An 11,290-nucleotide genomic window follows, 5' to 3' on the forward strand; every position below is an offset into this window, starting at 1 on the left:
CGTCGATGCCGTCTTTATCTTCTCAATCGTAGAGTAGCGTCATCCTTTCATGGATCCCAGTTTCCGGAACATTTTGAACCAGCAATAAACCAAAAATCGAAAATACGTAGCTCGCGGAAATCCAAATGTCGCGAATTTTTTGTAACAGACCATTTATCTGTCGCGTTTATCGATTCTTGCGAACCGGCAATCTAAAACCCGCCTCTCGTCACCACATGACCATAGTTGTGCATACTTTAGACCATTTGAGTAGATTTATTCAATTCGTTGTTGCTGACGCTGTGAAACTAAGAATACGTGCAATAAAATCATATCGAATAATGCTTACTTTTATTCGCTCTACCACGAGGCCGCAATATGCTCGATCCGAACTCGATCCGACTCGTTTAAACACCGAGCACGGCTACACGTAAACAATCTGGCCTACTCTGACACTCTGAGCTCTGTTTTGGTTCCGTGCTGCGAGTTTTCCGTTCCGTAATGGACATTACCTCCCTTTTTAAGGCCTCTGTGAAAACGGTTCGCCTAAAGTTGCCCCCGGATAGCATCCGGCAGCCGGACAAAAATCGCATCCTTCGCAAAAAGAAGACGAACACGCACGAACTATGGGATCGGGCCAAGTCGCTCAAACACCAGGTAACGCTGCTGAGGAACTTTCTGCTGGAGAATCGCACATCCTACATGCGGTTGGCGGAGCACTTGAAAAATTCGAGTCCACAGATGACCAACGACGAGCGGGATCTAATCGATCGTGAGTCGGATAAAATTCTGTCTACCACGGCGCAGCTGGTGAAGGAGTTGCGCCTCGAATGGGTCGATCTGCGGGTGGACAAGCAACTGAAAGAATTTTTGAGTCTGGTCATCGATAGCCTGGCGGAGTATGCAAATGCTATCCGGAAGATTTCACACGAACAGCGGCAGTTTCGGCTTCGGCGTCAAATGGAAACGATCGGGTACGTGAAGCTACAGCCAAAAATGAAAACGGAACCACTCAGTGCACCGCTCGAATCGGACCCCGCGATTGGCACCGTAGCCACGTCAGCTTCCAAACGTTCGGATGTGGTAGACACCGGGCACCGTAGTGTGGAGAAAACGGTTACGGCACAGTCCATGGACGATCTAGAAGACAGCACAATGGATGAGGAGAACGAGGCCAACGATCTTAGCCCGGAGGACATCCAGATGTTTGAGTCGGAAAATGTTCAACTTTACAACGAGCTCAAAGGCCTCTCGGAAGAGGTGGAGCAGATCCAGCGCAACGTGTGCGATATTGCACACCTGCAAGACATTTTCTCCGAAAAGGTAAAGGCATTAGGGGTAGGGTCTCATAGGATAGTTTCCGATTTACTGCACGTACCGATCATTCTAGATATCGTTGCAAAAGACGGACGTCGATCGAATATCTACCACCGTGGTAGGAACGACGGAAAATATGAAAGACGCCAACGAACAGATCGGGCAAGCTATTCGGCGCAACGCCGGCCTGCGAGTCTGGGTGCTGTTCTTTCTGATTGTAATGTCCTTTACGCTCCTGTTTTTGGATTGGTACAATGACTAAGCTCGTGCGCTAGAGTTGCGATGGTTTGCATTTGCAACGCTTTAATAAATTTGACATCAATGTCGAAATTGTGATCATAAAAGACAATGTTAAAGTTTCTCATGAAAAGTATCTGAAAATCTGGATTAGGATTAGTGCAAATTTAATAAAATAATCTACTTTCCGTTGAATCAGCTGTTGCCCAAGGTTGCTACAAGATATGTGTTTTTCTCTCTGCATGACATTTCAACTGTCAAGTGAAAGAATTGTGTGTGCTTTGAAAGGTGCAAAATTTTGCCCTTGCTTTGTGATTACTTAACACATTCGTGATTCTGTGCCAGTTTTTTCCTTCCGGACCCAGGTGATTCGAGTAGGTTTCCGGTGGCCAAGTGAACCAGGCTTTGTTACTCATTCGATTTCCCGTTTCGCAGATAAGATGCTCCGATTTGCCGCTGGTCGTGTCCTCGGTGGACTGCGCAGTGCTGCGGGATTGCAGCAGAGCAGCAAGCAATCGATGGTCGGAGCTGCCGGCATGATGGTGCGCGCTTCGCATAGCACCGAAACGGACGAAGAGTTCGATAACCGCTACGAGGCCTACTTCAACCGGCCGGAGATTGACGCCTGGGAAGCCCGAAAGGCCATGAACGATTTGCTTGGAATGGACTTGGTGCCTGAACCGAAAATCATCGTCTCCGCATTGAAGGCGTGCCGTCGGCTGAACGATTATGCGCTGGCCATTCGCTTCCTGGAGGGTGTGAAGGACAAGTGTGGCGACAAAACCAACGAAATCTATCCGTATCTGCTGCAGGAGGTGCGCCCGACACTGACCGAGCTTGGCATCGATACGCCCGAGGAGCTGGGCTACGATCAGCCCGAGCTGGCCCTGAAGTCAGTTTACGATATGCACTAGAGAGAGGCAAAAAAGGGAGTGAGCGTAACTTTTTCATCTTTTCCGGTACAATGCCGCGGGTAGCGCCAATACCGCCGGTAGCGCCATCAACCCGTCGGGATTGGTGGTGCAATAGTCGTGGTCATGAAGTTGTCAATAAATGAAAGGAATAACAAAGCCAGCTGTTATATAATAGGATTCAAATGCGTTCATGCTGTATTGTCGTTAATGCATATTTCCGGTTCCCTTCAGATTGTTTTATGCAGAGCCCTTTGCCTTCGTTCCACTTCCCTTCCACTCCGTCAATATATCAGCGGCGCGCTGCAGTGTGTCGTCTCGCTTGAAGAAACAGTAGCGCACAAAATCCTCCCCGAGTGGCTTATGGTCATCGCTATAGAACGCCGACGGTGGAATGCCCTGAAGTCCTACCGATTTCGTCATCCACTTGGTAAACCGATAGTCCCGATAGCGATCCGTCTCCTTGGAAAGGTCCACGCGATCGGCGAGCGCAGACCAATCGGCCACCATGAAGTACCCGCCCTGCGGGACTGTCGGGTGCATTCCGATATCCTCTAAAAACCGGGCCATCATATCACGCTTAGTGACCAACTCTTTCGAGATACTGTTAAAGTAGCACTCAGGGCTCGTCAGTTGGTTCAGTTCCAGCTCGAACCCGACGGCAATGGCCTCCTGAATCGGTGTGGAGCACGTGTACACACAGTTCTGGTGAACCATCTGCAAGTTGCGCATCAACGCGGCGGGTCCATAAGCCCAACCGATCTTCCAGCCAGTCAGAGAAAATGTTTTGCCCGCCGATCCGATGGTAATCGTACGGTCCCACATGCCGGGCAAGGTGCAAATCCGCACGTGCTCGAACGGTGCGTAGACCATGTGCTCGTAAACCTCGTCCGCCACACACAGCACGTTCCATTGCTGGCAAAGATCGGCCACCATCTGCAGTTCTTGGCGACTCATCACCTTGCCGAGCGGATTGTGCGGAGTGTTGATAATGATCATCTTGGTTTTCTCGTTAAACAGCTTGGCCAGTTCGAGGGGATCCACTTTCCAATCTTCCGACGAAATGGTACGACCGGTAACAGTCTAAAAATACAAAAAAGGGGAATGCTGAATCTCTGCAAGCGTTGCCGCGCAAGATTGCTTGGCCTACCGGAACTAGTGGAATGAAACGTGGCACTCCACCGACAGCTTTCACCATGGGCTCGTAGCAATCGAAAAACGGTTCAATAATAATCACTTCATCGCCAAGATCGACGTGACCTTGAATAGTTGCGTAGAGCGCTTCATACGCACCAACTGTTACTAGCACTTCGCTTAGCGGATCGATCGTACGATCGACCAGTCCAGAGTAGAGGCGACTTAGCGCTTGTACCAGGCGCGGATGGCCAAATCCGCGGGTATACTGGTTTGCCAGCGGGTCGGGGCTATTGGCGGCCGCAGCCAGCGCATCCAGTGCGTACTTTGGAGCATGATAGTCCGGGAATCCTTGCCCCAGGTTAAGCGGTTTGTACTGCAGCGCTAGCTGAATGTATTCCACCCTGTTCCGAATCAAGGTCAATTATTTTAATACGAGCCAATTTACGCACTCTACACTTACCAAACACTTTTCGTTGAGCCCTGATATCGGGCTGGAAGATCAAACTTGTTTGTTGACATTGCTCGAACCGTTACCAAGCGAAACCAAGTGGGTTGTGTGGCAAAACGGCCCAACAATCGTTGACAAAGCATTCGGCGAGATGAGAAGATAATTAAAACAGGAGGAAATAAAGTAAACACTTTACGCGATAGTTCAATGTTCTCGCACAACCACACCGCGTCTTACTATCGTTGCGATTATCAACTTCGTCATCATTGCGGTGGTGTGGCTTTTGCGTTTTTTTTTGTCCCCGCGCGTGATCTACGTTTCTTATCGGTTCATGAATGCATAAGATCCGAAAGGGTTCAACGTTTCGAAGCGACCCGGATATCAACTGATAATTTGAAACAATTCAACATTGAACCTTTAGAATAAGAAATGCCCATAGTTTTATGAGTTTCTATTCGACTCTTCTGATTGTTCGAACGTGACCGCTTTGCTAGGTAACATTTAACATTGTAACTGCAGAACTATTACTTGATTGCTTTATTATTTTGGTGGAATTTAAGTAATTGTAGCAATAGATTAAAAAGAATTGGACATTGTGGGCTGATTTTTACCATATACTGTATCTCCCTGTAATATTCACCACTCTCGGTTCCGTTGTGTGCCGAACGGCCGCCAGATTGCTGAAACGAAACGCATTCAAACCATGTTACCAATTCAAGGCAAAATGGTGTCGATCAGAAAAACATTACAATTATGTGAGTTTTAGCAGTGCTATTATGCGTTGCGACTATTTGTTTTGCGGACATTCGTCACGCGACGCCCGTGAGTACTGCAGCCGGGTGGTGTAAACATGCCGTTGACTATGGCGTCTGACACGCAATACAGTCTGTCTGGTTTGGGTACGAACTATTCGAAGGAGTTTCTCACCACTGACAGCGTTCGCCGTGAAAAGGTAGCCCGCTTCAGCGAGCGAAAACTTGCCCACAAAACGCACGTGCTGCGAATCAAGTTGAGTATTGTGTCTCTTGGCAGCGAAGCGGTGAAGAACATAAAATTCTGCTAACCCTTCTCGGTGTGTTCCGTACCGCCCGTCGTAACGTCGAAACCCTTTCAGCCAGTTCGCTAGCGCACAATCGAAGCGAAAGTTCTGTGCAGAAAGAGTGTGAGCAGTGAGAGTGCCGCGCACGAAAGAATCATAGCAATCCGCGCCCGTTTATGACAAAGAACGCCGATATGTCTACAGCGTAAGTACAGAGCGGAGCAAAGTGCGGCTAGCCCACAATTTTTAGCAAAGTGAAGAAATTTTTCGCCGAGCAACGGAGGACGGTTGCGGGGTAGGGTTGTAGGCACGAAACGAACCGGCGGCCCCATGGCAGAGGGTCACCGGGTTTCCTGTCTGGGTTACGTGCCCGCTTGTCGTTTTACTGTCGCTCGCGTTTGCGAACCCGGCGTCCATTTTTTATCGATTGCCGCCGAGTGTCCGATTAGGTGGTCGCGTGTGAGAAGGGGCAAAAGGCGGGCGGGAAAACGGAAGCACAAAAGGGCGAAAAGTTAATGGTTAAAAAACGTAGAGGTATTAACCTCTCTGCGCGCGGCACAAGGCTGGCGGGAGTGTTGAGTATTTTTTCGTTGCCATGTACTTGACCATTGATTGAGCATTTCAGGTGACAAATGGTTCCCATGTTTCATGTGAACCCTTTCCGTTCGCAGTTCAAGTAGCAAAGTCTCCCGCCCATCGGGATTATGATAAGCCAAACAAAGAGCGTGTCCTTTTATGCACGTGGAAAGTAAATTTCGGGACCATACACATATTCGGCATCTAACCTTTTGTCTCTCTCTGTCTTTCGCTCGGCCTCTTTTTCCTTCTCTTTTCTCTCGTAACCTAGTGTGCCACCGCCGGCCGTCTGGGCCCAACGGAGCGACGTAATCTTCCTGACACTGAACGTAGAGTGCAGTGAGCCGGTATACAAGTAAGTGGGTAGCTATAGTAACGCCGCGTACATTCGAGAAACTAGCAAAAAAGCCTCCTATGGTTGCGAAGCCAAAAATAACAGGAAATCTTTAATTCGTCAGCGTGGTTAGTTTCAGTTTCGTGTGACCCCTGTACTCATTGGGCTCTCTCTGCCTTTCTAGATTCACCGAGAACACGATGGTGTTCAGCGGTGTCGGCATGCCGGAAGGCAAGAAGTACGAGCTAAACGTCGAGTTTTACAGCAAAATCAACCCAGAAAAGGTGGCAACCAAAAACATCAAGCGTTGCATCGAGTTTGTGATTGCCAAAGCCGAGCCGGAGGAAACGTACTGGCCGCGACTGTTGAAGGAGAAAACGAAGCCGCACTGGCTCAAGGTGGACTTCAATCGATGGGAAGACGAAGGTTCCGGTGACGATGAAGGCGGTAAGTACAGCAGATAGTAGTATCCTCTCGTGGACACACTGGTTTACGACGTTCTGGTTTGTTTCTACTTTTCGTTCGTAGCCGACAAGATGGACCTGATGGAAATGCTGGGCAATAGCCAAAACCAAAACAAACTGGCTTTCGACGACTTGAGTGACGAGCAGGAAGACTCGGACGACGAGAGCATTCCAGGGCTGACGGATTCCTAAGCATGTTGCTGTAGGTTACCGCCAATGATACTGTTGACGGTCGTCGTCGTGTACCCGCCGCCCCACTCGATTCCACCATTAGCTGCTGTCGTGCGTTGTGAATAAGGAAAACAAATTGGACAAATCACTCCCCATGCGCCAAGGGTTTCAAAAGCCATTTATTTTGTGCATCGTGTGCCATCGTCGTGCTTGCGGTCGACAGTGGCGATGTCACGAAAATTACTCGCTCACGGGACAATTCCTCGAACAAGGCAGGTGTGGGGTGCAAAGGAATACTTGATGGCAAGGTGACCGGCAACAGGACAAAACAGAACAAACATTTAAAATCAATAAAAACTATGGCACTTCTCTCCTACTGGACAACGGTGAAGGGATGAAGGAACGGAGGGATAGGCAGATGGAGCGCGCGAGAAAGAGGCAGCGGGAGAGAAAGACCATACAATAATATAGAATATCCTTAAACAACACAAGTCACAAAACTCGAGTGCAAGTCAACAGAAAAACAAATGGAAATACAACCAAATGGAGTTTTGGAATGAAAGACACAAACGACATTCGGCCAACTACACTTTTTTAAGCCTTCATTTTGTAACATCCATGAACATTTCTTACATCGTTCCTTTTGGTTGCTATGGTGATTCTCCTTTAAATAAAAAAGACACGTTTCCGTTTAGCTTCTCGCATCCCTTTGAGGGCACTTTTTTCTTTTATAATATGAAATATGTAGCATTTTGCTCTTCGGAGCTCTTGTGGCCGGGGAGGGGGATAATGAAGGACGGCTGTTCAGAACAGCAGGCAGCAAATGGTTTACAGCAGAGAGATGTTGAAGCCCTGCAAAATCTCCCTCTCCATCTCGTCGATTTTCTCGAGAAAGGCGCGGAAATTCTCGTGCTTGCTGAAGCTCTCGATGAATTTGGTTAAATATTCGGCGGTTTCGCACTGGAAGATCGGATCGTTCATCAGTTCCGCCATCAGCTGCCGGTCGTCCTCGTCTTCCTCGTCGTCTTCACCTAAAGTGGCGCACAAAATTGAGATTGAGAACTTTTATCCGTTTTTGTTTACCCTGGCTCTGTACACGGTACCTTCGGAAAAGTTCAGCAGACCCGCTAACGAAGGGACCTTCGATCCATCGCCACTCGTATCGTCGGTGTCTTCATCGCTGGAACTATCGGCTCCACTATCGAGGCCTTTCTCGCGCGCATCTTTCGCCTCCCGAAGGTTGGCCACCTCGTGTAGCAAAAGTTTGAATATTTTGACCAGCACCGGAGTGTCCACCCAGACGGTGGGAATTTTGGCCGTCGCAGAACGTGTGGTCCGGCGTCCATCGGTGGATGATGATGCGGTGCTCAGCACTTGCTCCTTGATCATGACCGTGTTCAACCGGTCATCCATCGTGGTTACACCGTGCTCGAACAACTTACAGAGTGCCAACGTGGTCACTTTGCGCTCGTACTGTCCGTAGAACAGATGCTGTCGGCTGAGCCAGTTGGCCAGCACGAAGGACATGGCCGTTTCGCCGGTGGGCCCTGGGACGGTGCTGAGAAAGTTTAGCACCGCATCGCGCTGCAGCAGGATGAGGTGCGCAAAGATCGTCACCAAACTCATGATGACGTTCAGGCTTTGCACCAACTGCATTTTGCTGATGACCGCCTTCAGCAGCAGATCTACGGAATCGCCGAGCAAACTGCCCACTTTGGTGATGATTGTGATCACAAGCCGTCCGATAAACGAAGACGTCGATTCGGTGTTCATCGGATTAAGTAGCATGGTGGCGACCTGCACAACATAGTTTAGCCCTTCCCCATTGCGATACCGGCCGATCTGTTCCGGGGCGACGGTCAGAAACGATCGCAAACACTCGCCACCGGCCTGCATTACCGAGTGGTCCTCCGACCGCATGATACAGTGGACGACCGCGGGAAACGCGTTTTCGATCATCGCCTCACTGAGCGGTCCCTGCGAGTACTTGACGAGCGTTTGCAGCACATCGAGCGCGATGTCCGGCGCGAGCGTCGGATTGGTTCCTTCACTGCTGAGAATACTCACGATCGTCGGGATAATGCGATCTTGTAGCGGCAGCAGACAGAATGGGTTCTGCGACAGAACTTTTAACACGTCCTGCACCATGTCGAGGAGAACGCGATCATCGTGGTACTTTAGGAAAGCGCCCATCGTTAGGTTGATCACCTTTGGGCACATTCTGGCCGTTACATTCACATCGAACTGCAACGAGATAAAGAGCTACGTTTTACTGCCTAGATACGGAACCGGAGAAGCGTAGGCTCACCGATATGACGGCATTCAAGACTTCCAGCAACATGCACACGGCGGTGTTTTGGCTCTGCTCGAACAGGGGAACCAATCCGTCCAGAAAGTGTTCCAGTTTCGATGTCATCAGCATCTGCCGCTCATCCGCGGTCGATTTGAGGTGCGTGCAAAGTCCATAAACGCCCCTGTGGAACATGGCACAAAAAAGTGATCGCTTTAGCACACCTTTCTACTTCCCACCATTCGATCGAACGTACCGTGCGGCCATAATTCGAAGCACAATCGGTTTATCGAGTGCCAAACTGTCGTACGTTACTTCGACGATCTGCTCCATGAAAGGTTGACGCAATACGTCACAGTCGCAGAACCGACTCAGAAGCCACAGGCAGCGCCCCAACAGGTAGGGCGAGGCGTGACTTTCCATCAACATTTTAACCAGCACCAAGTACTGACCCATATCGAAGCCTCCGGAGGCACCACTTCCCACAATCAGCTCCTTGAACGTGCCAACGGCCAGCATGGAAGACTCGTGTATCTTCCACCAGTGCGGGTTGCCCGCATTTCGATCCACCTCCGCCACGGCACTGTGCTTCCGTAGTGCCTCCGTGAAGCAGGACAGTAGCTGCTTACCGTACTCCTGTTCCACGATCAGCAGTACATCGTGGGCCGTCACACGGATCGTAAACTCAACGCCCTGCTCGTCCTCGTCGGTGACAAACTTTTCTGCGTCCTCTAGCCACTGTTGGGCTTGCTCCTCGGTGATTTGCATGTACAGGAGTGTGATGTACACGAGATCGGTCAGCACGTTAGCGATCGCCGCCTTGTACTTCTTCATCTCAATGATCGTGTGCACGAACTCGAAGATCTGCAGGATCATCTGTACGAAATCGTCCGTTTCGTCGTCGCTCTCCTGTTCGGTGCCATTGAATGGTCCGCTTTCCAGCTCGTTGACGACCACTTTCACGTAGAAATCGGCCAGTTGCGTAAGCAGCTGCCAAATGGTAGGAAGGATCGCACCGAGATACGGTTGCACAAACTTGGACATGTCGGAAATCATGTACTGAAGGACTGTGAAGAGCGCGAAGAGCGGCTTTAATGAGTATCGGGGATTCACGCGTGAGAATGCGCTCATGCGGTATTACCTTTAATGATTTGTGTTTTCAACTGAAAGCTGCTGTGCGTCCCATTCGGCGCCGTTAGGCCCTCGATCATGCGCTGCATAAAGTTCGGCAAAACCGGATTCAGAATGTGCGACTTTTGTTGGCGCGTCTCAATGTGTATGTTGATGCTACGCAACTGGGCGTAAAGTATTTCGACCGCATACTTCCGGGCGGTTACACTGTACACCGTGTCCGCGGTGAAGATCCGGTACACTTCCGACAGTATCAGTGGTGCCACCTCTCCCACCTGCTTGTCTAGCTCGCGCGTAAACTCCACCAGCACCTTCATAGCCCCGTCGACGGAGTTTTCCGTTCCGCTCAGACACTTGACGATCACATCAAACAGTTCCTGCCAGTCACCGGGCCAATCGTAAAGGGCGATGTTTGCGATGCAGTAGGCGACGACTGACCGAATCTGCGAAACGGGAGGGAGAGATCATCATTTTGCTCGATCAGGAGCACCATCAGTTCCTGGTACCTTGCTATTCGTGTCGTACAGTCCTTCCGGTAGAATCTGCTTTATCCGCCGCTTAGCTTCATCGTTAACGAGCAGTAAACCCGCCGCGGAATCGCTTGGCATTGTGCCGAGTGCCGACACGTCGTCGTCTTCATCGCCGTTCCCACCGTCGGCCCAGCAATCGTCGACGTACTGTTTCAGCATCACCGAGGCCAGTTGCCGGATTCCGATGTCCATCTGTTGCTCAATGGTAAACTCGGCCAAGATTACACCGTACCCTGCAAAACAGCGCATTACAGCTTTGGAATTCCTCGTTCTTTCGAAGCAGCATTACATTCCGTAAACTTGAGCTGCGCCAACCGTGCTTCAGCGGATTTTAGTTGCTCCGAGTCGGAGCTTAGTATTTTTTCCAACTCTTCGAACATCGCCTGCTTCACTACATCGGAATTTTGCGCCATCTCGATACTAATGCACCGATTTATAGGCAGGAAAGGCAAGGGCAAGGATTTGCTGGCCACGGACGCGAATACCACCGAAAATCCAAATAAACTTTCCCGGCTTTTCTACCGGCACGATCTTGAGCTGTCGGACAACTGACAGTTGCCCTGCGGGAACGCGTTACAACTTTTGATACTTTTTTTTACATTTTCCCGATACGGGAAACATCCTGGTTCTCCCCCCCGAAAGGGGCCTATCACGCCACGCCTGTTGAAGTTGCTGGGTTACGGCTCGGCAGGCCCGGGCAAAGCGCTGCCAGCACTCCGGGCATTT

General features: G+C 50.2%; 5 protein-coding genes across 6 annotated transcripts; 3 read left to right on the forward strand and 2 right to left on the reverse strand.

The window, feature by feature from the left end:
- Positions 1-471: 471 nt before the first annotated feature.
- On the forward strand, positions 472-1,694 carry LOC128277980 (syntaxin-18). Its single transcript, XM_053016599.1, has 2 exons — positions 472-1,302; positions 1,370-1,694. The coding sequence occupies exons 1-2, from the start codon at positions 481-483 to the stop codon at positions 1,556-1,558; spliced, it is 1,011 nt and encodes a 336-aa protein (XP_052872559.1). The 5' UTR covers positions 472-480; the 3' UTR covers positions 1,559-1,694.
- A 106-nt stretch (positions 1,695-1,800) lies between these two features.
- On the forward strand, positions 1,801-2,624 carry LOC128277983 (cytochrome c oxidase subunit 5A, mitochondrial). 2 transcript variants are annotated; one of them, XM_053016601.1, is made up of 2 exons: positions 1,801-1,907; positions 1,969-2,624. In XM_053016601.1, exon 2 carries the CDS (start codon positions 1,974-1,976, stop codon positions 2,445-2,447), a length of 474 nt encoding a protein of 157 aa, XP_052872561.1. In that variant the 5' UTR covers positions 1,801-1,907; positions 1,969-1,973; the 3' UTR covers positions 2,448-2,624. The 2 variants fall into 2 exon arrangements, with proteins under 2 accessions (XP_052872561.1, XP_052872562.1); XM_053016602.1 differs by having other exon boundaries at positions 1,880-1,898.
- Positions 2,616-4,252, reverse strand: LOC128277979 (kynurenine aminotransferase). Its single transcript, XM_053016598.1, has 3 exons — positions 4,042-4,252; positions 3,595-3,982; positions 2,616-3,527 (listed from the first exon to the last, which is right to left on the reverse strand). The coding sequence occupies exons 1-3, from the start codon at positions 4,170-4,172 to the stop codon at positions 2,685-2,687; spliced, it is 1,362 nt and encodes a 453-aa protein (XP_052872558.1). The 5' UTR covers positions 4,173-4,252; the 3' UTR covers positions 2,616-2,684.
- An 815-nt stretch (positions 4,253-5,067) lies between these two features.
- LOC128277981 (uncharacterized protein CG16817) lies at positions 5,068-7,221 on the forward strand. Its single transcript, XM_053016600.1, has 4 exons — positions 5,068-5,273; positions 5,916-5,999; positions 6,163-6,425; positions 6,507-7,221. The coding sequence occupies exons 1-4, from the start codon at positions 5,245-5,247 to the stop codon at positions 6,632-6,634; spliced, it is 504 nt and encodes a 167-aa protein (XP_052872560.1). The 5' UTR covers positions 5,068-5,244; the 3' UTR covers positions 6,635-7,221.
- Positions 7,222-7,363: 142 nt separating this feature from the next.
- Positions 7,364-10,983, reverse strand: LOC128277977 (importin-9). The gene is made up of 7 exons (XM_053016596.1): positions 10,854-10,983; positions 10,541-10,797; positions 10,045-10,477; positions 9,160-9,970; positions 8,922-9,087; positions 7,717-8,857; positions 7,364-7,644 (listed from the first exon to the last, which is right to left on the reverse strand). The coding sequence occupies exons 1-7, from the start codon at positions 10,975-10,977 to the stop codon at positions 7,442-7,444; spliced, it is 3,135 nt and encodes a 1,044-aa protein (XP_052872556.1). The 5' UTR covers positions 10,978-10,983; the 3' UTR covers positions 7,364-7,441.
- Positions 10,984-11,290: the final 307 nt, after the last annotated feature.

The sequence above is a fragment of the Anopheles cruzii genome, chromosome 2 (genome assembly GCF_943734635.1).
Source record: "Anopheles cruzii chromosome 2, idAnoCruzAS_RS32_06, whole genome shotgun sequence".
NCBI classification, from domain to species: domain Eukaryota; kingdom Metazoa; phylum Arthropoda; class Insecta; order Diptera; family Culicidae; genus Anopheles; species Anopheles cruzii.

Excerpts from the sequence above, each read along its gene's own strand:
- LOC128277980 (XM_053016599.1), top strand. The coding sequence starts at position 481 with ATGGACATTACCTCCCTTTTTAAGGCCTCTGTGAAAACGGTTCGCCTA. Across the intron at positions 1,303-1,369 it reads AAGACATTTTCTCCGAAAAG|ATATCGTTGCAAAAGACGGA; the intron begins GTAAAGGCATTA and ends CGATCATTCTAG.
- LOC128277983 (XM_053016601.1), top strand. The coding sequence starts at position 1,974 with ATGCTCCGATTTGCCGCTGGTCGTGTCCTCGGTGGACTGCGCAGTGCT.
- LOC128277979 (XM_053016598.1), bottom strand. The coding sequence starts at position 4,172 with ATGCTTTGTCAACGATTGTTGGGCCGTTTTGCCACACAACCCACTTGG. Across the intron at positions 3,983-4,041 it reads GGCTCAACGAAAAGTGTTTG|GGTGGAATACATTCAGCTAG; the intron begins GTAAGTGTAGAG and ends GATTCGGAACAG. Across the intron at positions 3,528-3,594 it reads GTTTCATTCCACTAGTTCCG|ACTGTTACCGGTCGTACCAT; the intron begins GTAGGCCAAGCA and ends TTGTATTTTTAG.
- LOC128277981 (XM_053016600.1), top strand. The coding sequence starts at position 5,245 with ATGACAAAGAACGCCGATATGTCTACAGC. Across the intron at positions 5,274-5,915 it reads AACGCCGATATGTCTACAGC|TGTGCCACCGCCGGCCGTCT; the intron begins GTAAGTACAGAG and ends CTCGTAACCTAG. Across the intron at positions 6,426-6,506 it reads TTCCGGTGACGATGAAGGCG|CCGACAAGATGGACCTGATG; the intron begins GTAAGTACAGCA and ends TTTCGTTCGTAG.
- LOC128277977 (XM_053016596.1), bottom strand. The coding sequence starts at position 10,977 with ATGGCGCAAAATTCCGATGTAGTGAAGCAGGCGATGTTCGAAGAGTTG. Across the intron at positions 10,798-10,853 it reads GCAGCTCAAGTTTACGGAAT|GGTACGGTGTAATCTTGGCC; the intron begins GTAATGCTGCTT and ends GCTGTTTTGCAG. Across the intron at positions 10,478-10,540 it reads TGTACGACACGAATAGCAAG|ATTCGGTCAGTCGTCGCCTA; the intron begins GTACCAGGAACT and ends CCCGTTTCGCAG.